This window comes from Triticum aestivum, chromosome 2A (genome assembly GCF_018294505.1).
Source record: "Triticum aestivum cultivar Chinese Spring chromosome 2A, IWGSC CS RefSeq v2.1, whole genome shotgun sequence".
Classification (NCBI taxonomy): Eukaryota; Viridiplantae; Streptophyta; class Magnoliopsida; order Poales; family Poaceae; genus Triticum; species Triticum aestivum.
The window spans coordinates 519,941,001-519,968,870 of record NC_057797.1 but is presented as its reverse complement, the minus strand read 5'-3'; the positions used below and the strand labels follow the sequence as shown (position 1 = coordinate 519,968,870).

Sequence of the window (27,870 nt, the reverse complement as noted above, 5' to 3'; positions counted from 1 at the left end):
ATCAACGGTGAACATCACTATGTTGATCATATCTACTATATGATTCACGCTCGACCTTTCGGTCTCCGTGTTCCGAGACCATATCTGTTATATGCTAGGCTCGTCAAGTTTAACCTGAGTATTCCGCGTGTGCAACTGTTTTGCACCCGTTGTATTTGAACATAGAGCCTATCACACCCGATCATCACGTGGTGTCTCAGCACGAAGAACTTTCGCAACGGTGCATACTCAGGGAGAACACTTATACTTTGATAATTTAGTGAGGGATCATCTTATAATGTTACCATCAATCAAAGCAAGATAAGATGCATAAAAGATAAACATCACATGCAATCAATATAAGTGATATGATATGGCCATCATCATCTTGTGCTTGTGATCTCCATCTCCTGCTAGTTGTCGATAACTCGGTTACAAAACATGATCATCTCGTACAATAAAATTTAGCATCATGCCTTGACCATATCACATCACAACATGCCCTGCAAAAACAAGTTAGATGTCCTCTACTTTGTTGTTGCAAATTTTACGTGGCTGCTACGGGCTTCGCAAGAACCGTTCTTACCTACGCATCAAAACCACAACGATAGTTTGTCAAGTTGGTGTTGTTTTAACCTTCGCAAGGACCGGGCGTAGCCACACTCGGTTCAACTAAAATTGGAGAAACTGACACCCGCCAGCCACCTGTGTGCAAAGCACGTCGGTAGAACCAGTCTCGCGTAAGCGTACGTGTAATGTCGGTCCGGGCCACTTCATCCAACAATACCGCCGAACCAAAGTATGACATGCTGGTAAGCAGTATGACTTATATCACCCACAACTCACTTGTGTTCTACTCGTGCATATGACATCTACGCATAAAACCTGGCTCGGATGCCAATGTTGGGGAACATAGTAATTTTAAAAAAATCCTATGCACACGCAGGATCATGGTGATGCATAGCAACGAGAGGGGAGAGTGTTGTCTACATACCCTTGTAGACCGTTCGCGGAAGTGTTATATCAACGCGGTTGATGTAGTCGTACGTCTTCACGATCCGACCGATCTAAGTACCGAAAGCACGACACCTCCGAGTTATGCACACGTTCGGCTCGGTGACGTCCTCGACTTCTCGATCCAGCAAGAGGGGCGAAGTAGTAGATGAGTTCCGGCAGCACGATGGCGTGGTGACGGTGTTGGTGAAGCACAATCTCCACAGGGCTTCGCCTAAGCACTACGAAAACTATGACGGAGGACAAACTAGAGGGGACGGGGTTGCCGGCACACGACTTGGTGTTTCTTGATGTGTCTTGGGTGCTAGCCCTACCCCTCTATTTATATGTTAAGCCTTGGTGTCGAAACTTGGAGTAAAAGCCTCCACAAAGTCGGTTTCACCCGAAAGGCAAGAGTCCTTCTCGGACTCTAGGGCCAGATGCCAGGGTTCCCGGCGTCTGGACCCAGACGCCAGGGACCCTGGCATCTGGCCCCTGGACTCCGCAAAACTTCCTTTTTCGCTTTCCAAAAATCTTGTGGGCTTTCCCCTTTGGCCCAAATAAAGTGTCCTCGTACCCAAACATTTCGGGAAACATCCGGAACCCCTTCCGGTGAATTTCGGAACCCTTCCGGTGACCAAACACTATTATCCCATATATCAAACTTTATCTCCGGACCATTCCGGAGTTCCTCGTCATGTCCATGATCTCATCCCGGACTCCGAACAACATTCGGTCGCCAACATACATAACTCATATAGTACTATATCGTCCACGAACGTTAAGCGTGCGGACCCTATGGGTTTGAGAACTATGTAGACATGACCGAGACACCTCTCTGGTCAATAACCAATAGCGGGACCTGGATGCCCATATTGGCTCCTACATATTCTACGAAGATCTTTATCGGTCAGACTGCATAACAACATACGTTGTTCCCTTTGTCATCGGTATGTTACTTGTCCGAGATTCGATCGTCGGTATCTCAATACCTAGTTCAATCTCGTTACCGGCAAGTCTCTTTACTCGTTCCGTAATACATCATCCCGCAACTAACTCATTAGTTGCAATGCTTGCGAGGCTTATAGTGATGTGTATTACCGAGTGGGCCCAGAGATACCTCTCCGACAATCGGAGTGACAAATCCTAATCTCGAAATACGCCAACCCAACAAGTACCTTCGGAGACACCTGTAGAGCACCTTTATAATCACCCAATTACGTTGTGACGTTTGGTAGCACACAAAGTGTTCCTCCGGTAAACGGGAGTTGCATAATCTCATAGTCATAGGAACATGTATAAGTCATGAAGAAAGCAATATCAACAAACTAAACGATCAAGTGCTAAGCTAACGGAATGAGTCAAGTCAATCACATCATTCTCCTAATGATGTGATCCCGTTAATCAAATGACAACTCTTTGTCTATGGCTAGAAAACATAACCATCTTTGATCAACGAGCTAGTCAAGTAGAGGCATACTAGTGACACTCTGTTTGTCTATGTATTCACACATGTATCATGTTTTCGGTTAATACAATTCTAACATGAATAATAAACATCTATCATGATATAAGGAAATAAATAATAACTTTGATGGCACACCATTTTGTGTCATGGAAGTCCACACTTACATGAGGAAAAAAATATTGTTGTTATGAAACACATTTGCGACAACACACATATGATTATCTTGATTATGTCTTATAATCATCATGAATGTACTTAAATGATAGAAAACGTAATATATTACGACAAACACGTATCATCATAAATGTGATTTTTAAATGTTGGTTAGTAGACATCTTTCAAAAAAGAAATGCTAGACAGACAAGAGGATTTGTTACAAGAACAACGGACAACACAACATAACGTGAAGCTTAGGATTGGACGTGGGGACGAGGTGTGCCCCACCTCACTAAAATTCCAGGGGAAGGGGGGAGATTAGTTGGTTGGAAAGATATGTAAAGTTCTGTAAAGCATCCGTTCATGTATGTTTGTTGCTTCCAAAATGGCCTCCCATGTACTAGGACTCCATCCTCATTTTCAGTAGAGTAGTTTTTTCAGTAGAGTAGTTGTGTTCGATGGTTGCAGTTGATTTGACTATTGAGTTGATGAAAAAAGATAGTATAAAGGGGAAGCGGATTAGGAGCACTTGGATGCTGCACCCCTCTATATTTAAAAATAATTTAATAATTCAAAAAAGCCAAAAACAAATCTTGGATATATTTTTGAACCAAATATGACTAGGTATTGTACTCATATAAAATGTTTGGCCAAGGAATAATTCTCGTTGACTTCAGTGCAAAAAAACCAAATTTATGACGACAATATAGCATGAATAGTACGTGTATCTAGCATTTTTTGGGAAATCTTTGACCATGGATACAATATAAGTCATTTCCTATTTAAATATTTTTATACGAGTGCAATACCTGGTCATGTTTGATTCCATAAAAAGTTCCGGGATTTTTTGACTTTTTTTGAATTACTAAATTATTTTTGAATATAAGGGGCGTAGCACCCGAGAGCTCCTATGCATTTTCGGTATAAAGGCTGTTAATATCAATATAACGAGTCTGACTTTATATGTTGTGACTCAGTACGCAACACGTCATGGAGGCTACTCGGAGTCTCTCTTCCACTCATAGGAGCTCGAGTGAACAGTACAATAAAAAAAAGACATTAAAAAAAAATTGATGATAAACTTTGACAAGTGTTTTCAATACTCGTTTTCGTCATGAAATCACATTCGTGGAGTAAAGTTATTTTTTGGAGTGCTGACTTTGTTTTCTGTTTTGCCACGACTTTCACAAATGTTTTTTTCTATCATTCTATGATGAAACTTTACAAACAAATTAAACATTTATCAATTTTTGCCATGGAAAAATTCTAAAAAAATCTCAATTCTTTAGAATTTTACTGTTCACCTGAGCACATATGAGGTCGAGCTCATTTAATCCGCGTCCTGGTACTCTACCTATTTGATCGAAAGAGGGAAAATATCAAGTCTCACTTGAATTATTTGTAAGCCGAGGAGCCCTGTATTCTGTACAAGTGTACAGTGAGGAGCCAGGAAACGGCCGGGCTGAGATTTGACCGCATGGATCGAGCAACTCCAAAGCTTGGACCGCGCAGCGCAGTATTGGAACTCACGTGCACCGGCAACCGCGCCGGCCTTTGATGCTGCCATTATCGGGCCCAAAAGCACCTCGGCCTCCGCCCAAAAGCTCGACAGGACTCCGCGCCCGGAACCAACACCGCGTTCCTCCATTCCATCGTGCTGCTCGCGATGAGTCTCCCGACCCACACACACACTGACACACAGAGGAAGAATGCACGTCCTAGCGCGAGCAATCTGCTGGTAATCACCGGCGGCCGACCGCACGTCCTTTGTGGCCTCGCCGTCACCACGCACGCCCAACCCAAAGTCCCCAAAGGTGGCCGCTTTACCGCAGCCTTTCGACCACGACTAGCTGCTAGCCCGTACCAGGAGTAGCAGACTACCACCACCACCACCACCACCACCCCTGTTGTGTTTCCTTTGGCAGTTTTGCATCGCTTTTCACCGTGCACCGCCCCGCACTGACCTGCAGGCTAGGGAGAGCATAGACCCCACCCAAGGACCACGCACGTCTTACAAGGTCATGGCCTCGAGCCAAACCCAAACCAGACCGGACCCTCCGAGCAGACAGCATAGGAAGCGAGAAGACAGAGACGGGAGCCTCGCCGCCGACGCCGACGGGCAAGATGCAGCGCGCGTCCCTTGCGTCCGCTCTGCTGCTCTGCTCCTTCTTCGCGCAGCCGTCGCAGGCGCTCCTCGACGGCACGCGCGGCGCCGGGGCGTACATTTCTCGGGTGAGCTCACGGCTTCGCTTCAAGTGCTTTGCTAGTGCCTACTGGTAGTGTTCGTCGGTGGTGGCGGTTTCCGTGCTCTAACATTTTCTTGCTTCTTGTGGTTCGATTAACTAGCTGCTCGGCGAGGGCTACGGCGACGAGAAGGTCCCCATGGCCGTCGTGGTGCCGTCGGTGCCAGATTACTCCCCGCTGCCGGCACCGACCGCTGTCGCTGTCGCCGCGCCCGCGCCTGCGCCCACGCCAACGCCGACGCCGACGCCGGTGCCCGGCTCGGAGGACTACATGCCGAAGCTGCCGTCTGACAGGCTGAGCCCTGGGGCGCCGGCCAACGGCAATGCGGGCTCGCCCGCGCCTGCCGCGTCGGGCGACGGGGCGAGCACCGCCTTCATCAGCAGCAACCCCGCGGTGCCGCTCCCCGCCGGCGTCACCGACTCCGCCACCGTCCTGCCCATGCCCACCCCTGGACAAGAACAACGGCAGGTAGGAGTAACCGCCACTACCAATCAGCCACCACTAATGCCTGAAGCTCTCGATTTCTTTAGCTCGTAGCTTTGCTCAAGCTTGCTTTCCCCGTGCCTCCGCATCGATTGAGCTTTGTTCACCTTGCTCTGACTTCTTTTGGTTCCGCGCTTTCACAGGACATGGGGATGGGCACCCTGCTTCAGGCCAGCGCGGTGCCGCTGGTCGCTCCTCTCCTCATGGTGCTGTACTTTTGAGCTTTCTTGTTGGGGTAGTAGAGCAGTACGTAGTTCCTTTCTCTTAGGACTGATGCATCGAGTGATTAGTTGTCAGCATCTGCGCTTGTAATCAGCACACCGCGGTGCTTTCGTCTAGGCTGTTGTATGCTCTAATCATCTGTATACAGTATCACCTCTGCTTCTTGTCTCTTGTCACACATGTATCCTGTGTACGAGTAAGTCTCATGCATTGCAATTCTTACATGGAGCATTGCCTACGGAGAAAATTTGTATCATTCGGATAGGATACGTTCACGACAGTGGGACAGGGTCAATATGTCCAATGAGTGTAAATAGACAGCATCTAACAATTAATTTTTCATCAACACACAATACTTGCATATCTTTTAGGATGTGCTAGCCAAGTTTTTCCAAAAATCTGAACTGATGAAAAGGACTAGCAATGTATTTTAATAACAAAGAAGGAAACTGTTGAGTATAATTTTAATAACAAAGAAGGAAACTGTTGAGTATAATGATTATGTAGAAAACATAGGATATCATAAGATTTATTCTACCTTGCCTTGTACTTCAAGATGACCATGTACTCCTATATATATATATATATATATGTGTCTAGGGGCTCAAGCAATACAATGAACTATTTCATCAATCCCTCTCTCTTCCTTCTAACATGGTATCAGCCTAATCTCGATCCAAACTCCAGCCGCCGCCGCTTCAGCACCGCGCAGCCCCTGGGGCGGTTGATTTCCATGATCGTCACCGGGGGCTGCGCCGTCCATACCTAGGATTCGTCCGCCGATCGTGTTGATCGGCTGTCGTAGAGAGTCTTTTTTCAGGTCGTTTGACTCGGATTTTTCTCTTGTTTTGATCGGCGTTTCTTTTTTGGTCCTTTGACCCGGATTATTCTTTCACATCGATTGTTTTGATCGGCGTTTTTTTTTTGATTTTTCGATTTATGATTGGTTTATGTCGCCCATCGCCTGTTGACTCTTCTCGTGCCTCTACTTCTACATCGGAATCGACTACATTTGCACGTCGTCATCCGCCTGGTCTTCGCGCAGGCCTGCATCTAGCTGGATTAGTTGCCGCACCCGCCCCACGCTGAAGACGTGTTCCTGCGCTGGTGTGGCGGCCACTCGTACGGTTCGCTGGCCGTTGTCCGGCGGCGAGTGTCCCGAGCTCAGGCCACACACGCGCCAGACGCGGACGTGGATGGCTGCACGCGCGTCGACGCGGGCGGCCGCTCGCGTTGGGCCACCAGGTCAAGCCGATGCACCACATATGGTGTCTTGGCTGATCAGTGATCGCGTTTGCGTCTCATGCGGGTGTTTGTGCTCACATACCTATTCCAGCCTTGATTTGCCTTCCTGCCAGCTTCGTAGGATCTAATGAAGATCGACTTCGAGAGTACAACACACCCCTTCGATCGAGCAACGGACTGCAGCTGCGTCGTCTCTTCGGACCATAGCGTCGCTGTCACATGGTTCTTCCTACTGCTGCACCGACTTGCGCGCAATCGCTACGTCACCCTTTGGTCCGTAGTGCCGCGGCCCGCGGTCCAACGTCGCCCTGAGGTCGTCCGTTTCAGGTCGTCTTCGGGGCTCACCGACCCTCGCGCTGCCACTGCATCGCCCCATCGGGCCGTAGCGAGCGTGGCACGCGGTCCTTGCCGCCACTCCATGGTGCTTCCCTCTGCTGCACCGACCCGCGCGCTCTCGTTGTGTTGCCTTTTTGGCCGTTGTGTCGCAGCCCGCAGTCCACCGCCGCCCCGAGGCTGTCCGCTCCAGGCTGTTCCCGTGGCTGCACCGACCCTCGCGCTGCCGCTGCGTCACCCATCGGGCCGTAGCGAGCGTGGCACGCGGTCCGTGCCGCCGCCCTGAGGTCTTCCCCGTCGTCGACCCGACCCGCGCGCTGCTGCTGCATCGCCCCTTCGGGCCGTAGCGACGCGGCACGCGGTCCACTTCGCCGTCCAAGCGCGTCAACTTCTACGTGGTATACGCTGCGCTGCCTTCCTAGGCGCGGGAATGCCACTGTCCGTGCCGGTCTTCGTCACGCTGTCAGGTTCTTCCTCGCCTACTTCGAGCACCGCCGCTGCGTTCTTGACCTAGCCGTCGCCGCCTCCTAAGGCCGTCGCCACTCTTCTTCCCGGTCCACGACGACTACCTCGACACCGGCCACCCCGACTCGACATCGACCACGGCGTCCCTTGCACGGCTACCTCGACCACGAGTACACCACCCTATGCTCTCGGCTACGTCGACATCGGCACAAAGGGCTACCGCCTTACTTGAGCAACCTCGCCGGTTCCACTCCAGCCACGACTTTCATGATGCATCGACCATTCGACTATGGGAGGGTGTCCATTGGCTTACATTCGGATTCTTCTCCAGTCTCACCGTCTGCGTCGCTACCGTTGTGACTGCGGGGGGATGTTGAGTATAATGGTTATTTAGGAAACGTATGGTAGCGTAGAATTTATTCTACCTTGCCTTGTACTCCAAGATGACTATGTACTATATATATATATATATGTGTGTGTGTGTGTGTGTGTGTGTGTGTGTGTGTGTGTGTGTGTGTGTGTGTGTGTGTGTCCACGAGGCTCAAGCAATACAATGAACTATTCCATCAATCCCTCTCCCCCCCTTCTAACAGGAACAACACATTACACGAATGTAGGGTTGTGTGTACATGGTGCTAGAAGCAGAAAGACATAGGATGCTCGGCTCGATTAGAAGATACAACACAGCTAAATCCACCCGGTCTGACGCTAGAGAGGCAGCCCGAACCAACACGACCTCCAACATCGTGAAAAGAAAGCATTGGGGACGCCACGAGCGAGTAGGATGACTACTTCATGAAGGAGAGTGACCCATGATGGAGGTGGACAAGGTCGGGGAGGTGGTGGGGCAAAGAGAGCCGACGCAAGGGAAGCAACGACAATCGGCGACGTTGGTGAGCTGCGAACTGGAGGGTGAAATGGCCAAGAGTGAGATGCAATACTTTGTGTTGAAAAATAATGAGAAACCTCAAGAGCTTCCTGATCGACTCATGGCTCTTGTTGCAAAAATTGATAGCTTTGATTGTGACAAGATCGACGACAGATTCACCATTACCAACCACTTTATTGTTGATAAGTTGTCAACCGCTTTTTGCATCTCACTACTAGAGCATGGTTTTTCACATAAGACATGAGTATGGTTTCACAAAGATGACCCCCGATGATGTGGCGGCTATTTTCTTGCAACATGAAGAATTCATGATCAACGAGAAGAAACAAATTGCCATGCAAGGGGGAGGGCACATGCCAAGACTTGCATTAAAGGCCAATCATGTGAGAGTTATTGAATCAAGTGATGAGGAAGAAAGTGAAGAAGAAGGAGAAGAAGCTTACTCTGATGAGTGCCACTGAGCCACACATATGATCAAATGGTGATCTTTGTTAAGAGATTTAGTGAAGGTTGTTTGTCGTGGTTTTGTCACGACAGATGCCATGAAATGGCTAATCGAGTGTGGTTGGGGCCGATGGACGCCGGTGGGTTCCAGAGACGAGATTAGGCACGAGCGAGTAGAGGCACAAGATGCCCAGGTTCGGGCCCTCCAAGGGAGGTAACACCCCTAGTGAAAGATCGAGGATGTCGCCTAGAGGGGGGGGAGGGTGAATAGGCGCTTTAAAATAATTACGGTTTAGTCTTGAACAAATGCGGAATAAACCTAGCGGTTAATTTGCTAAGCACAAAACCTAAAACAACTAGGCTCACCTATGTGCACCAACAACTTATGCTAAGCAAGATAAGCAACTATGTGATAGCAAGATATATGACAAAGAACAATATGGCTATCACAAAGTAAAGTGCATAAGTAAAGGGCTCGGGTAAGAGATAACCGAGGCACACGAAGACGATGATGTATCCCGAAGTTCACACCCTTGCGGATGCTAATCTCCGTTTGGAGCGGTGTGGAGGCACAATGCTCTCCAAGAAGCCACTAGGGCCACCGTAATCTCCTCACACCCTCGCACAATGCAAGATGCCGTGATTCCACTAAGGGACCCTTGAGGGCGGTCACCGAACCCGTACAAATGGAAACCCTTGGGGGCGGTCACCGAACCCGTACACTTTGGCAGCCCTTGGGGGCGGTCACCGGTACCCGTCAAATTGCTCGGGGCGATCTCCACAACCTAATTGAAGACCCCGACGCTTGCCCGGAGCTTTACACCATAATGATTGAGCTCCGAACACCACCAACCGTCTAGGGCGCCCAAACACCCAAGAGGAACAAGCTCAAGGGTACCAAGAACCCAAGAGTAATAAGATTCCCAACTTGTAACTTCCACGTATCACCGTGGAGAACTCAAACCAATGCACAAATGCAATGGCAAGGGCACACAGAGTGCCCAAGTCCTTCTCTCTCAAATCCCACCAAAGCAACTAATGCTAGGGAGGAAAGTGAGAGGAAGAACAAGAAGGAGAACACCAAGAACTCCAAGATCTAGATCCAAGGGGTTCCCCTCACATAGAGGAGAAAGTGATTGGTGAAAGTGCGGATCTAGATCTCCTCTCTCTTTTCCCTCAAAAACTAGTAAGAATCCATGGAGGGATTGAGAGTTAGCAAGATCGAAGAAGGTCAACAATGGGGGAAGAACACGAGCTCAAAGGATAAAGTTCATTGGGGAAGAAGACCCCCTTTTATAGGAGTTCCCGAATCCAACCGTTATGTGCTCAGCCCGCACACGAGTGGTACTACCGCTCCACGAGCGGTACTACCGCTTAGCATGGTCAAAACACCCCAATGAGAGATAAAAACACGAGCTGAAAAATTGCCAGAGAGGTAGAGCAATATGAGCGGCACTACCGCACAAGAGCGGTACTACCGCTCCTGCTGCCGCTCCTACTACCGCTGAACCCGACACGAGAAGAGCAGGACCCAAAATCGAGGCGGTAGAAGAGCGGCACCGCAGCGGTACTATGGCTAAGAGCTCCAAGCGGTACTACCGCTTGGGCTCGCGGTACTACCGCCGGGATCAGACAAAAGCCACTCTCAAGAAACAAGAACTGCCATAACTTCTTCATACGAGCTTCGAATTGAGCAAACTCAAGCTTGTTGGAAACAAGACGACGAGTAGCATCAAAACAATGACTGCTTATAGTAAGAAGAGTCAGGGAAGGTGTCGTGGTTTTGTCACGGCAGATGTCCTTGTGAAAGGACTTAGTCGTGGAGCCATCGCAACGGGTTAGCTTGAAGGGGTTAAAGCGGACACAGGGACGTAAGAGAGTTTATACTAGTTCGGCCCCTTCGATGAAGGTAAAAGCCTACGTCTAGTTATGATGGAATCGATGGGGTTTCGATGACTAGGGAGCAAACAAGCTTCGCCTAGGTCTCGAGTTGTTGTCTGTTGTCCTTGAACCGCCGCCGGGTCGTCCCCTTATATACACGGGTGACGCCCGTCGGTTCATAGAGTCCCAATACCGGCTCATAGATGTGTCCGGTTTGGTCTCTACTTATTCCTAACTTACAATACAAGTTACATACCAACGCCGGTTTACGGCTACAGGCCTTGAACCGACTATGGGCCTTGAGCCCTCATCTGCCTTCTTGGGCTTTAACATAGTTAACTACTGACGAAGTTAACCCGGCCCAAATAGGCCGGTTTACGCCCAGTAGTGATATCCCCAACATTAGGCCCTAGATTGATTTGAACAGGTTCATGTCAATCCTTAACAAAAATCTTCATCTTCAACATCTTCTTGTAGTTTGTTGAACCGCCGTGATGTCATCTTCTCTGGTCGTTGTAAACCGGCGTGACGTCACCTGTTATAAAGAACTTATCCATGATACCTTTTTTGTTTAATAGGTCTGCGACAATTGAGGCGACAGCTTCGTTTCCAAACCCATGGTCCCTTGATTTTCGCGCCTGACACCTGTCCCTTGCCTTATAAATAGGACCGAAGGGTCATTTCTTTTTCCCCTTCGTGCCCTTCTGCTTCGTCTTCCCCGCGTCGTCCAGCTTCGGAGCTCCGCCGCCGTCGACGACCTCTGCTCCAACCTTGGCCGCTGCATCACCCTGATTGTACCAGAGCATCGCGGCGACCTTCTGTTTCTTCCTCGGCTCCGGTGAGTTCTTCACCTTTTCCTCCGTAGATCCGTTCTAGGGTTTCCAAGTTCTTCAGTGTTCATCGTCTGCTTCGTACTCATATGATAGATCTTAGATGAACCTGTGAACCTTTGCTCTGTGTAGCGGTAGTTCTTAGCATCCGCCTTTACTTATATGCTTCAAGACCATAGATCTACCTGTATCTCTGCCCATTGATTCGGTACTGTTCTTTTTTGAACCTTGAATATTTTCCTTCTTTTCTGAACTTGCTTCAGATCCGTCGCTGTAGAGAAATCTTGTGAAATCTGTTTCTGTACACTTATCCATCCGCAATCTCAACTGTTTCAATGCTTAGATCCGGCGGTTTAACTTTGTAGAAAAATTGCCAAACCGGTATATACCATTAGTCCCCTTGTTGAACCGCCAGATGCTGTTGCTTCATAAAACTCCGGTTTAGATAGAGCTGTCTCCGGTTTAACATTGTACATACCAGTGCACTTTAATCAATGCATTCTTAAACCGGAATCACCTGTCTTGTAGATTTCATCATGGCCAAGCAAGTATATGAGTGCAACTGGGTTCCTTCTCGCGTCACAGAGACTCAACTGAACAATTTAGTCCTGATCGGCGCTTTAGGCAGCAAAAACACCATCCATTGGAGAGTCCCTGGCAAAGAATGCCCTCCCACACCTCAAGAAGGAGAGGTCGTCGTTTTCGTAGATCACTTAGCCCGGGGCTTTAAGCCACCCGGTTCTAAATTTTACCGGGACGTTTTAGCCGATTTTCAACTCCACCCACAAGACACTGGCCCCAACTCTGTTACAAACATGTGTCACTTCCAAGTGCTCTGTGAGGTGTTCTTTCAAGAGGAGCGCACAGTGGAGTTGTTCAGAGACTGTTTCCATCTAAACCGCCGTACTGAGTTTTCTGATGGTTCCAATACGGAATTGGGTGGTGTGGCGATTCAGAAAAGAAAAGAGGTCACATACCCTCACGCCAAACTGCACAGCCACCCCAAAGAGTGGAATCAAACATGGTTCTATTGCAAAGACACCTCCCCTGCTGGTGAAAATCCTTTGCCTGGCTTTCGTCCGGAGCGGCTTAGCAATACACACCCCTTTCCGCAAAGGTTGACTGCCAAGGAGAGAAGCAAATACGCTCCTCAACTGTCCAAGCTCAGAGCCTTCATGGCCAATGGTTTAACAGGAGTTGATCTTGCTCGCTGTTGGATATCGTAGAGCATACTGCCCCTTAGTCAGCGCTCCGGTTTGATGTGCGAGTATACTGGCAGTGTTGATGACCCACTGCGACATGCTAACATCCAGCTCACCGACGAAGAAATCACAGAGGCTGTGAATAAAATGCTGAATGAACCGGAACACGTCTGTGCTCGAACCGGCCTGCTTCCCTTCTGTGCCACCAACAAACCGCCAGCTGTAAGAATTTGATTTTTTCTTTTTACTGAACCTGTTATTGATATATCTGGTCATTGTTTAATATCAATGTCTGTTTAATCAGGGTAATGATCCGTTTTGGAGCAAGAAACTTCCACAGGAGAAGCCAGAAAAACCAGACAAACCGGAACGACCAACCCGGCCAAAGACTAAAGTCGTGAAACGGCCTGCTCACAAGAAGAAAACCACTGCATCTTCTGATCCGGCCCCTGATGATGATGTGGATAATCCGGACCTTGAGGTAGAGCTTGACTCACTTGGCTTATTTTTCATGCGTCTTATTGATGATGATATTTGTCAGGATGATGCCGAAGCCAGCCATGCTGATGCTGCAGAGGTAATTATTCTCTCTTCTGATTCAGACCCTTTGCCTTCACTAAAAATCCGTCAGGCAAACCGGAAGGTTAAATTTTCTCATCCTCTTGCTTACTTGGATCCCAAATTTCTTATGAAGACCCAACAGCACGAAGCTCGCCGCACAACCCGGCACAGCGGCCAGGTAGTTACCTCCGCCGGTTTACCGAACAGTCCGGTTCGGAAACGCCGTTCAGAGGTCTCTAATTTGCTTGTCAGTGCTTGTCCTAAAGCAGGCTGTTTTCGTCGACCTCTTAATCCATCTGACTCCGATTATCAGGTTACTTCCCACTCATCCTCTGGCGAGTCATCGGCTACTCAGCTGCCACCGCTCAAAATGGTGCTTGGGTAAGCTATATTTATCATAATATTTCCGGTACATCACCTTGGAACATATGTTGTATTTGACTTTGTTATTCCTTTCAGGGCCAAGCCTAGGCCGAGCAAGAAGGCTCGCCTGGATAAAGCGGCCGAGGAGGACGCCGTCCCTGAACCGGGTAAAACACCAGATCTTGAAGCGGCTATTCCTGAAGATATACCTAATGATCCACCACAGCAAGATGACGATTTTATTGCTGAAGAAAGGCCTATTAATACCCCAAGTCCTGTCGACCAGCCCACAAGCCCCATCCGGTTTGGAAGATCCACCAGTCCATCCCAGCTTGCTGACAAACCGACTGCGCCAGTGCAAACCGATGATGCTAAGGATGATGAAGTTGTAATTACTGGCATTGGCCGTACAGAGCCCAGCAACCTGTTGTTCTATCCAAGCATACCGCCAAAGAAGAATTTGCTGCCATGGGCAAAGGCAAGTGGAATGTTGACTTGGCGACCTATGCTGCTCTGAATGCCCAAGATCTTCATTCTAGCTACCTGAACCGCCTGTATACCAGCCGTGATTATGAAGCTGGTCTGGTGAATATGATGAAAGAGAAATTTGAGGTAACTTTCATGTACTTTTTCCTGTTTGGATATTTCAATCTTGTTAACTCTCCTAGCCCCCAAGGGCCGGTTTAGAATCTTCATCCAAACCGGGACTTGCTAATATAAATCCCAATGCTTCGGAATTCGCTGATGTAGCCCCCAAGGGCCGGTTCAACTTAGTGTAGTTAAACCGGGACTTTAAGTAATTGAGATCGCCGCATCAGAATATATTCGAGCAAATAGCCATTAGCCCCCAAGTGCCAAGTTGAATACTTGTATTGATCTTGGGACTTTATAATCAAGTGAAATATGAAGATCAAATAGGCATTAGCCCCCAAGCGCCAAGTGCATAACTTGTTATGTGGTTGGTGCTTCAATTCTTGCACTGCTTGCTGAATCATATAACTGTCTGTATGCAGGCTGAGCTGAAGACAAAAGAGACCCAAATCGCCGATCTCCAAGAAAATCTGAAGTCCCAACAGACTGAAACCTCAAAAGCAAAAGAGGAGTTGACCAGCGCCTTAAGCGTCATGGAACAGCTTAAGAAGGATTTCAAGAAGGAGCGGGCGGATTGGGCTACTGAAAAATCCGCTTTAACCAAACGAGCAGAAGACGCCGAGGCTGCACTAAAACCGGTGGTGGACGAACTGACCAGCATAAAGCGGCACGTGCATGCCATGACCGCTGCTATCTTTGGTAAGCCGGTTTGATTTCTGAATTGATTCGGCCGTCTTACAGAGCTGCCGGTTTGTTAACCCTTTGTGATATTTCAGGGACACGCATTGGTCACTTGGGGTCAGATGTGCGGAAGAAATTGAAAGCCGCCTACACGTTGATCGAACAACTGTACACTGGTGCACAGCGGATCATCTGTACTGCATCCCACAACAATCCGGCGCCCACTTTGATTCAGGACACTCTGAAGAAACTGTCGGTGCTTCCTGCCCGGGTTGAAGAGCTGAAGAAATCTGCTGCTCGAACCGGTGCGATCAATGCCTTAATCCGGGCAAAAGCTTGGGTGCCGGATTTTGATCCTATTGAAGCGGCTCAGGGCTATCCCAGCTTGAAGGAAGACGGGTCAGAGTTTAGTGAAGCGGATCTGCGAGCAATAAACCGGGAGGTGCGTCCGCTAGCTTGTCAATTGGTTGAAGAAGCAGACTTGTCTCATTATCAAGCCCAATATGACAATCAAAACAAGCGAGTAGCTGCACCAATTCATGAAGCGGAAAATCTTATCCCTCCAATCCGTAAGCATACTTACGCTCCCGATATTGAACCGTCGTTGCTGATCCATGATGAAGCTGTCTTTCGAGCATTAATGGGAATCGACTGGACAACTGTTGATTTCCAGCCGCTGGGTAGAGAAACTGAAGTTGAAGCGGCGCGGGATGACCCACAACCATCAGGCCAGGCTGGTGACCAAGCTTGAACCGGAAGCCGGTTTAAACTGCTTCTCCTTTGAAAAAACAATGATCTTGTTTTGGGCACCGTGTTGCCTTGTAATAGGCTAGCTGATACTCTTGATCTTAATATGCCTTCGTGCATAACCACTGCAACTTGTGCTTCCTTTGGGTGATGAACTTTCCAAAGTATTTTCTGCAACATAAAAAATCTTAAAGTGCCACCGCGGTTGTACCGTCAGGCGGAGTATGATGTCTGCATATATAAAATCAAAATATCTGAAATTTAAGCATATGATCAAATCTTTGAGATACATAATACCTGCCATCGTTGGGCATGAAGTTGGCTTAGCCAATCTTGAAGCGGAGGTTTCATAAACCCACACTGTTGGAGGAGATAGCAGCTCCTGTATATATATAATGCCGGTTTACCATGTAAACCGTGCCGGGTTATAATAAAACACCGTGTTACTCCGTAATAGGATGTTAACAAAAAATCAAACCGAGCAAATAGTCTCCGGATTAAAAATGGACCGTGTTCCGTCAATTGACAGTGTGAACCGGTTTAAAATTTTGTCGGTTTAAAAAACGCAACAAAAAGAAAGAAATATCTATCAAAGAAAATTGTGAAGCAAAGGCAATGATAAAACCGTTTGCAAAAAGAGGCTTATTTGAGCCGATCAGATGGCGTTACCATGGTCGGACACGACCAAGCTCCCGATAGGTGTAGCTATGGTTCAAGTCAGCCAGGTCCCCAAATGAAACCGTGGCATTTATGCCGATCAAGAGGCGTGGCAATGGTTCGGGTTCGACCAAGCCCCCAAGTGATTCTGTGGCCTTAGGCCGATCAAGAGGCGTGACTGGTTCAGACGTGACCAAGTCCCCAAGTGATCTGGTGGCTCTCGCCTATCAAGAGGTGTTGCATTGGTTCGGACACGACCAAGCCCCCAAGTGATATAACATGATGCTTTTGAAAAGCTAACTCAAGGGGTAAACCGGAGGCCGCTTTAGAACAACTCCGTGTAACCACACATGATGTAAAAGAACAGATACCCCGCTTTAGCTGAGGTTCCGGTTTATTATATTTAATCATAATATATACATCGTCGTAATATGTACATAAGTAGAGCCAATGGCTCAGGTATAGTAAGGCCGAAGATGAGCTATGTTCCACGGCCTGTTGGTCTCTTCCTCTGATGTACGTGAGTCTTTATGCTCTCGAATATCGATCAGATAGTATGACCCGTTGTGCAGATTCTTGCTGACCACGAAAGGTCCCTCCCAAGGTGGGGATAGCTTATGCATATCAGTCTGATCTTGGATGAGCCGAAGCACCAAATCTCCTTCCTGAAAGGTTCTGGTTCTGACTCGGCGACTGTGATAACGACGAAGATCCTGTTGGTAAATCGCCGAGCGGGCGGCTGCTATGTCACGTTCTTCATCCAACAGGTCCAAAGCGTCTTGCCGTGCTGTCTCGTTGTCCGCTTCAACATAAGCCGCCACACGAGGTGAGTCATGACGGATATCACTTGGGAGAACCGCCTCCGCTCCGTAGACCATGAAGAACGGTGTGTATCCTGTTGATCTGTTGGGTGTAGTATTGATGCTCCATAACACAGATGGTAACTCTTCTACCCAACAACCCGGTGTTCTCTGCAAAGGAACCATAAGCCGGGGCTTGATGCCTCTCAAGATCTCTTGATTAGCCCTTTCTGCTTGACCATTGGACTGTGGGTGTGCCACTGATGAAACGTCAAGCCGGATGTGCTCCCGTTCGCAGAACTCCTTCATGGCACCCTTGGACAAATTGGTACCATTATCTGTGATGATACTGTGTGGAAAGCCAAACCGGAAAATCACTTTTTTGATGAACTGAACCGCCGTGGCCGCATCACACTTGCTAACAGGTTCTGCTTCCACCCACTTTGTAAACTTGTCAACCGCCACCAGGAGGTGGGTCTTCTTATCTTTGGACCTTTTGAAAGGCCCAACCATATCCAGCCCCCAAGTCGCAAACGGCCAAGTAATTGGAATCATTCTCAATTCTTGAGCCGGCACATGAGCACGTCTTGAAAACTTTTGGCAACCGTCACATCGTCTGACCAGATCCTCCGCATCAGCATGAGCAGTTAACCAATAGAAGCCATGGCGAAACGCTTTAGCTACCAAAGATTTTGAACCGGCGTGGTGACCACAATCTCCTTCGTGGATCTCACGCAAAATTTCACAGCCTTCTTCAGGAGACACACAGCGTTGAAACGCCCCTGATACACTGCAATGATGCAACTCGCCATTGACAATAGTCATGGACTTGGACCGCCGGATTATCTGTCGGGCCAGAGTCTCATCCTCTGGTAACTCGCCCCGGTTCATGTACGCCAGGTAAGGAAGCGTCCAATCCGGAATGACATGAAGAGCTGCCACCAATTGAGCCTCCGGATCAGGAATAGCCAAATCCGCTTCACCAGGGAGCTTGACCGACGGGTTGTGCAGCACATCCAGAAAAACATTGGGCGGGACCGGTTTGCGCTGAGAGCCCAGCCGGCTTAAAGCGTCCGCCGCTTCATTCTTCCGTCGGTCCACGTGGTCCACCTGATAGCCTTTAAAGTGACCTGCAACAATATCCACCTCACGACGATATGCTGCCATGAGTGGGTCCTTGGAATCCCAAGTGCCAGATACTTGTTGAGCCACGAGGTCCGAGTCACCGAAGCACTTAACTCGACTTAGATTCATCTCCTTAGCCATCCGGAGACCATGGAGCAAGGCTTCATACTCAGCTGCATTGTTAGTACAAGGGAACATTAAGCGGAGAACGTAACAAAACTTATCACCTCGTGGGGAAGTTAATACGACTCCAGCCCCCGAGCCTTCCAATTGCCTGGATCCGTCAAAATGGATGGTCCAATATGTGTGATCCGGCTTTTCTTCAGGTGCTTGCAGTTCCGTCCAATCATTGATGAAATCAACAAGTGCTTGAGACTTAACCGCCGTCCGAGGCACATACTTCAATCCGTGCGGCCCAAGCTCTATAGCCCACTTGGCAATCCGGCCAGTCGCTTCCCGGTTCTGGATGATATCCCCCAAAGGAGCAGAACTGACCACCGTAATTGGGTGCCCTTGGAAGTATTGCTTAAGCTTCCGGCTTGCCATAAAAACTCCGTACACCAGCTTCTGCCAATGCGGATACCTTTGCTTGGACTCAATGAGTACCTCGCTGATATAATAGACCGGACGTTGAACCGGATGCTCCTTACCTGCCTCCTTTCGCTCCACCACAATAGCCACGCTGACCGCACGAGCATTAGCAGCAACATATAGCAGTAACGGCTCCTTGTCAATGGGAGCGGCGAGCACAGGCGGATTGGCCAATTGCCGCTTTAAGTCCTCAAATGCTTCATCAGCAGCGGAACTCCAGACGAATTGATCCGTCTTCTTCAACATCTGATACAAAGGGATTGCCTTCTCACCAAGGCGGCTGATAAACCGGCTTAACGCGGCAATCCGGCCTGCCAGGCGTTGAACATCATTGATACACTTCGGTTTAGCCAGGGAGGTGATGGCTGTGATCTTCTCCGGATTAGCCTCAATTCCCCTGTTGGACACCAGAAAACCCAATAACTTGCCTGCCGGTACACCAAAGACACACTTGGCCGGATTAAGCATCATCTTGTACGTCCTCAGGTTATCAAAGGTTTCCTTCAAGTCGTCAACCAGAGTCTCCTTCTCCCTGGACTTAACCACGATATCATCCATGTAAGCATGTACATTATGGCCAATCTGTTTGTGAAGACAATTTTGTACACACCGTTGATAAGTTGCCTGGGAACTCTTGAGCCCAAAGGGCATAGACACATAGCAGAAGGCTCCAAAGGGAGTTATGAATGCCGTCTTCTCCTGGTCCTTAACTGCCATTTTGATCTGATGATAGCCAGAATATGCATCCAAAAAACTTAAACGCTCACAACCCGCCGTAGCATCAATAATTTAATCAATACGGGGGAGGGCAAAAGGATCTGCTGGACAAGCCTTATTAAGATCTGTATAATCCACACACATGCGCCAGGTGCCGTTTTTCTTAAGGACCAGCACCGGATTGGCAAGCCACTCAGGGTGAAAAACTTCAACAATAAAGCCAGCTGCTAAGAGCCTGGCTACCTCTTCTCCAATCGCCTTGCGTCTTTCTTCGTTAAACCGGCGGAGGAACTGTTTCACCGGTTTGTATTTAGGATCCACATTAAGGGTGTGCTCAGCGAGTTGCCTCGGTACACCTGCCATGTCAGAGGGCTTCCATGCAAAAATGTCCCGATTCTCACGGATGAACTCGATGAGCGCGCTTTCCTATTTCGGATCCAAGTTGGCACTGATGCTGAACTGCTTGGACGAATCGCCAGGTACGAAGTCAACAAGCTTAGTTTCTGCTGCCGATTTGAACTTCAGGGCCGGATCATGCTCCGTAGTTGGCTTCTTTAATGGAGTCATGTCCGCCGGATCAACATTGTCCTTATAATACTTCAGCTCCTCGGTGGCACAAACCGACTCTGCGTAGGCCGCATCTCCTTCCTCGCACTCCAAAGCGATTTTACGGCTTCCGTGAACCGTTATTGTCCCCTTGTGACCCGGCATCTTGAGCTGCAAATACACATAACAGGGCCGTGCCATAAACTTGGCGTAGGCCGGTCGCCCAAACAGGGCGTGATATGGACTTTGGATTTTCACCACTTCAAACGTCAATGTTTCCGACCTGGAATCATGATCATCTCCAAAGGCCACTTCCAGAGCTATCTTACCAACAGGATATGCTGACTTGCCAGGTACCACACCGTGGAACACCGTATTAGACGGTTTGAGATTTTTATCTGTTAGTCCCATACGACGGAAGGTCTCATAGTACAAGATATTAATGCTGCTCCCTCCATCCATGAGCACTTTGGTGAACTTGTAACCTCCCACCTGAGGCGCCACCACCAGAGCCAACTGACCCGGATTATCAACCTGGGGAGGGTGATCCTCTCTGCTCCATATGATTGGCTGTTCAGACCAGCGTAGATAACGGGGCACGGCCGGTTCAACAGAGTTGACTGCCCGCCTCTGAACCTTCCGGTCTCGCTTGTCCAAGCTAGTGGTGAAGACATGGTACTGCCCACTATTCAACTGCTTTGGGTTGCTCTGGTAACCTGACTGTTGCTGCTGCTGGTTGTAACCACCCTGGTTGTTCTGATTATTTTGATTGTTATGTCCGCCCGGATTACCATTAAATCCTGAACCGGAATTTCCTCCACCGTAACCCGGCCCGGATCCTGAGCCACCGCCGGAGCCGTGATCATACCGGAAAGCATTAGAATTCTTGAACTCCTGCATAATGAAGCAATCCTTCCAAAGGTGGTTTGCTGGCACCTCCTTCGTCCCATGTCTTGGACAGGGCTGGCTCAGTAGATAATTTAGGCGGTCCGGGTTAGGGTTGGGTGCCCCACTGCGATTTGGCGGTTTACCCTTGCGTCGCTGGCCCTTGTCCTGCGCGTTGGTATTAGCCACAAAGTCCATGTTACCATCCGCTTTACGCTTGCCTCCGCCACCATTGCCTGCCAAGTGATGCTGCTGACCTTTGGAGTTGCTGTTCCTCTTTCCCTTCCCTGCCTTGTCATCATCAGATTCGGGATCCTTGGTACTATCAGAATCAGCATACTTTACCAAAGCAGCCATGAGGGTCCCCATGTCAGTGCAATGGCGCTTCATCCGTCCCAACTTCAGCTTTAGGGGCCCAAACCGGCAGTTGCCTTCTAGGGTTAAGACTGCGGTGTCAGCGTTGATGCGGTCTGATGAATGCAACACTTGTGAGACCCGGCGCACCCAATGAGTCGTCGATTCTCCTTCCTCCTGGACACAGGCAGCTAAGTCTACTATCGACATGGGCTGCTTACATGTATCCTTGAAATTACTGATAAACCGGGCTCGTAATTGGGCCCATGAACTGATAGAATTGGCCGGTAAGCTTTTTAACCAAGTGCGGGCCGTTCCTTCAAGCATCATGGTGAAGTACTTCGCACATGCCGCATCATCCACATCAAGCATCTCCATGGCCATCTCATAGCTCTCCACCCATGTCTCTGGGGGTTGATCCGCCGTGTAATTTGGTACCTTGCGCGGGCCCTTGAAATCCTTGGGCAGGCGCACATTGCGTAAAGCGGGGACAAGGCAAGGCACCCCCAAAGAGCTAGAAGTAACACCGGGTTCGACCGAAATAGTTGGACGAACCGGCGTAAGCTGCCGAGCCTGATACTGTGCGGCTAACTCGGCCTCCCTGCGCGCTCGGGCCCGGTCCACCACTTCCTGAGCGTTATCAGCACCACCCGCCGGGTTGTTGCCGCGGGGTGCTCCACGTCGTTCATTACTTGACACTGTTGGTTCATCCATACGCCTGCTATAGCTCCGGCTTGGACGAGGGGTCGAGTGGATCCGGTCGCGGCTGTACGAGTATGCTTCCTTTTGGACCAAAGCTGTCCTAAGAAGCTCCTTGACCCGTCGTGTCTCTACCGCCTGCGGCGAGTCACCTTCAATTGGAATGGCCTCCAGCCGTGCAGCAGCGGCAACGAGATTGTCCATTGGGTTGGAGTAGTGACCCGGAGGTGTTGAAACAGCCTGAGGTATAACAGTGTTTTGACGAGGCGGATTCATCAGACGGGGCTGAACCGGCGCACCGGTCCCCGGAGCTTCCGGCTGGTTTCCCTCCAGCGGATTACTGGTTCCTGCTCCTGGGGTGTTGAAAAGGTCTCTGGCCTCGAAAACCGAAGGCAAACGGGATCGGTACTTCCTCTTCATGACTTCATGCGACGCGTTCTGGTCCAACATGAGCCTGTAGGCTTGTGCGTCTAAAGCGGCCCGCTCTGTGGTCATCCTGGCATTCTCAGCTGCCAGGTCCGCCTTGGCCTGGGTGATCTGTTCCTTCACCTTTGCAATCTCCGCGTTGTGGACTTCCTGATCCGCCGGATTAGCTTCTGCCATAAGCGCAGCCAATGCATCAAATAGATCTGATAGAACTTGAGCCGGCGGGCGTGCAGAGCTTCCTGCCCCGGCAGCTGTCGCCGCTACTGAACCGGAGGTTATTGGCGCAGCGGTCGAAGAATGAAGCGCTGCTTGTGTGCCGGCCATGAATATTCCAACTCGGTTGGGTTGATCAGAGGGGTCCGGAATACTGTCGCCATCGGAACAGCCCCCAATCCGGCCATCTTGTAGCTGATATAGAGATTCGGTTTCTCCGGTTGATGACTCGTCGCCGGAATAAACGACGGTCTCGCCGCGAGATTCCGATCCATCCTCATAACTTCCTCCATGGATGACTCCCACGAAGGCACGCTTCACGGCCGGTTTAACCCGGGCGGATCGTGCACGCTGAGCCGTTTCGACGAGGTCGGTGCAGATGTCCGGCTCAGGGCCCGGTTCACCGATCTTGCCGATGAAAACGTGTATGCCACCAAAGGGGACCCGGTACCCGTACTCAACTGAGCCGGCCTCGGGGCCCCAGCCTGCATCATCGATGTAGAGCTTGCCGCGACGACTCTTAGTCATCCGGCCCACAACGTAGCCCTCGAGTCCTTCAAAGCGGCCCTCCAAGAACTTGAAACCATCGTGCGATAGCCCCACGGTGGGCGCCAACTGTCGTGGTTTTGTCACGGCAGATGTCCTAGAGAAAGGACTTAGTCGTGGAGCCATCGCGACGGGTTAGCTTGAAGGGGTTAAAGCGGACACAGGGACGCAAGAGAGTTTATACTAGTTCGGCCCCTTCGATGAAGGTAAAAGCCTACGTCTAGTTGTGATGGAATTGATGGGGTTTCGATGACTAGGGAGCAAACAAGCTTCGCCTAGGTCTCGAGTTGTTGTCTGTTGTCCTTGAACCGCCGCCGGGTCGTCCCCTTATATACACGGGTGACACCCGTCGGTTCACAGAGTCCCAATACCGGCTCATAGATATGTCCGGTTTGGTCTCTACTTATTCCTAACTTACAATACAAGTTACATACCAACGCCGGTTTATGGCTACATGCCTTGAACCGACTATGGGCCTTAAGCCCTCATCTGCCTTCTTGGGCTTTAACATAGTTAACTACTGACGAAGTTAACCCAGCCCAGATAGGCCGGTTTACGCCCAGTAGTGATATCCCCAACAGAAGGTATGCCTAACAAATAGAGGAGTGAAACCTCCAACAGAGAAGAACCGGCAAAACCTCCAACATCGAAAACATCATAGAAGATGCATCTGAACTCCGTTTTCGATGAACTTGAGCTTGTCATCAAGATGACCATAAGCTCTAAGACTCACAAAGAGAACCAAACAGGAACCAAGAAAGATGATGCAAGGATGCAATGGTTTGAGCTCTCAACGAACGATACGATCAAACTACTCATCGAGAGCCCCCCTTGATAGTACGGCAATCGATCCTATAACCCGGTCTCCCTACTACCATCATGAGACCGGTAAAATAGAAAACCTATCAAGGGAAAACCTTTGCCTTGCACATGGTCCACTTGAGCTAGATGATGACGATCTTGACTTCCTCAAGTTGGACCACCTTTCTTGATTGTGTTGGATCGATGAAGACTAGTTGATTGCTCCCCCATACTTCACTATGGGTGAGCCACTCTTCCGCACATCTTCACATGTCCATTGTCACCACAATGGACGGCAAGCCTCAAGCATTTGATCTCTTCATGATGCTCCACTTGAACTTGCACACCGCAACCTAACCCCACAAAGAACTCTCACGAAGACCATGGGTTAGTACACAAAGCGAAATTGACAATGCTTACCATACCATGGGATCACTTGATCCCTCTCGGTACATCTTCTGCGCTTTGTGAGTTGATCAACTTGATTCATTCTTGACTTAATCTTGATCAACCTTGAATCTTTCCAATTCTCTTCATTTGGATGATGTCTCGAAGGTAGACATGAATGATCACACAATCTTCTTCTTCAAGACATGCTTGCAATAAGCTCAACTCTCACATGACCAATCTTTGGATAATTCCTTGAATAGCACCTTGGTCGGCACCAACTCTCCTTGAAACCAACACATGTACTCCAAGAAAAGCCTATGGACAAAACCTTCAAATATAACTCAAGGCAACCATTAGTACATAGAGATTGTCATCAATTACCAAAACCAAACATGGGGGCACCACATGTTCTTTCAATCTCCCCCATTTTGGTAATTGATGACAATCACTTTCAAGAGAGTTTATACAAGTAATTATGCATCACCATGCAATGCAACAACCAATAATGCATGCGTATGAGATGCAAGAGCTTAGGAACAAAACCAAAGCAAGGAGAAAACTCTAAAGACTTATCCACAAAACTCTCTGAAACTTCTCCCCCATTGGCATCGATTGCCAAAATGGGCGAAAAGCTTAGAAGGCCAATATAGATTGAGTTCCTCCATAAATTGTGTATTTCTCAAAAAGAGAGTGGAATGCAATACACATATCCAACGGTAAATACTTGGAGGAAGACAAACTATATTGAAGCCCAAAGATTGCAAAAGAAAGATATGCCACAAAGACATAACAAAGAGAGAAACAAGCAATCAAACAATCAAAAGATACCAATTGAAGCAAGCTATAAAAAGATACCAATTGAACCAACTAGACCAATGATCCTACGAGCCACAAGAATAAAAGATATTATGATATGAGCAAAGAAGTGTTCTAAAGAAACTAGAGAAGCTCCCCATGATTTGTGCACACATAAGAATATTTGTATTTGGATACAAAGTGCACAAAATAGGATCATAGCTCCCCCAAAATCAATAGAAACTTACAACAAGTGCAAGTGAGCATATAGGAAACTAAGCCTAGTACATGCAACAAACACATGGTTGAGCAACAAGTAAAAGAGGCAACTTAAGAATGGGCTCAACCAAAATGATGTGTGTGAGTCAAGGCAATGCACTTGAGAAGACTAATGTACGGATGAGCATTAAGCATCGATAAAGTCTTGAAAGAATGAGGCACACGGTGCAAGGCCTATCATTCCCACACACAACTAGCAAATGGGTTCACAAGCTTACTAATAAGCATATAAAAAACTTATGCTTGTGACAACCCGTGGTGAAGATAGAAGATGAAAGCCCATCAAGACGATGGATACCAATTAAGATGGCAAAAGCCTCATAAAGATAAGCATGAGAAAATAAATCTTCACCACACAAGAGTGCATCAAGATGCAACGAGATAAGACACGCACTCAAGGCAAAAGCTTTCACGGATCCACCAAAGAAATAACATAAGAAAGACAAGGTGGACGTGAAAGAAAGGATATCAACTAGATATACAACTTTTCTCAAGTGTATAAGATTCTAGGTAGACGAAATCATGATATATATATATATATATATATATATATACGAAGAAGGATGTACACCCGAAATAGTTGCAACACGAGGAACAAGATATCCACAAGGAAATCATAAATATACCAATAAGATATTTGCTTGAAAGCATAGCACATGGCTAGATATGGTCTTATTGTATATAAATGAATTCCTACTACACAACCATCAAATACATCACAACTAGCAACATGAGATCATTGTTGAGATGCTTTGAGAAAGGGAACAAGTATCACAAGATGGAATGAATATCATGCCAAGATGCAACCTACACAAGGTTGAATGCAAGAAAAGAATGCATGAATAGATACTTGTTACCGAGATATCATTGGGAGGATGTAGAAGAAACCAATTGAAGGTAGTAGATAGTAGTTCATTGAGCATCCTAGCTTGACTCCAGTAAGCACATGGTGACACCACCTTCCTTGTGAGTGAGCCGAGCATCCAATGCATCTCCAATTGTTCCTAGAACAACAACACAAACAAAATGGTACCCAAACTCATTGGGACCAAGGAGTTAGAAACACCAATATACATAGGACAAACTCCACATAGATATGTGCATATAGATACGAAAATGAATTTCATGCACATCTCATCCAATTTGAGACTAGGTGGAGTTTCCCTCATATATTGGGTCAAGGAAAGAAAGCATGCCAAAGATACTACATGAAGAAAATATGCATGCTCAAGACTTTCAAGAACCGATACCAAAAGACAAAGGAAAACCAAGAGAAGAAAAGATACCAAATGAATAAAACATCACTTGGAGGATATCCATAAAAGATACATCAAGGAATGAGATATCCATTGATACACTCAAAATAAAAGATGTAAAACTCCCAAAAGAGAGAAAGGTTCAAAACAAACCAAGTGCTCTACAAAGTTTCATGATGGCACAAAGTACCAAAAGAAACGATTTGCATTCCACCAACACACACTTGAAAAGGATCACAAGGTGAGTGTTTTATAGAAAATAGGATAGCTCCCCCAAGACTAGTGCATTATAGAGAATTTGCATTTGAATACAAAATGCATAAGGTGGGATCACCACTTTCACTATATCTAGACAACACTAGACAAGATCAAGAAATCAACTAGATCCACAAGAGGTATGGAAGACAAAAGGAGTTGAAACAAGCCTTGGCAAGAGAAAAGTCAAAAAGAAGCAAAAACCAATGTAAAGATGATCAATAATTTCTACCACACTAAAGAGAGTACCAATTGTCAAAAGACAAGAAGTATTTGGAAATAATTCCCGGTGGTAGATAGCAAGGATATCCGACATCATCTTCACACCAAACAAAAAGCAAATTGCATCTTATAGAGCTAACATGCCACCTAGGAACAAGATAATTTACAATATCAACACTAGGTGACAATATCTCAAATATACACATTTTCTAGGCTAGTAATATACACATAGCATATTACTCCCCCATAATGTGATACCAATTAAGGATAAACAAGAGGCAAATAAAAGGATCCAACAAGAGATAATTAATGGACTATTTAGAATTTGAATTTCTCATGATAAGACATACCACATAGTGACTAGATAAGCTTGCAATATCAATACTAAGTGGTATTCCCCATGTACCCACCTTCATAGGATTGTGAAGTGCACAAAGCACATCACTCCCCCATAATGGGATATTCCATTAATCTCTCACAAGAGCCAACTAAGATATGACCAAGATGCACAAAGGCTCAACGAACGACACACATGT

The 27,870-nt window shown here is 47.9% G+C and overlaps 1 protein-coding gene across 1 annotated transcript; it reads left to right on the top strand.

Annotated features, from left to right (window-relative positions):
- The first annotated feature begins 4,603 nt into the window (after positions 1–4,603).
- LOC123185484 (cyclin-dependent kinase inhibitor 1C) lies at positions 4,604–5,767 on the top strand. Its single transcript, XM_044597359.1, has 3 exons — positions 4,604–4,828; positions 4,943–5,308; positions 5,467–5,767. Exons 1-3 carry the CDS (start codon positions 4,721–4,723, stop codon positions 5,542–5,544), a joined length of 552 nt encoding a protein of 183 aa, XP_044453294.1. The 5' UTR covers positions 4,604–4,720; the 3' UTR covers positions 5,545–5,767.
- Positions 5,768–27,870: the final 22,103 nt, after the last annotated feature.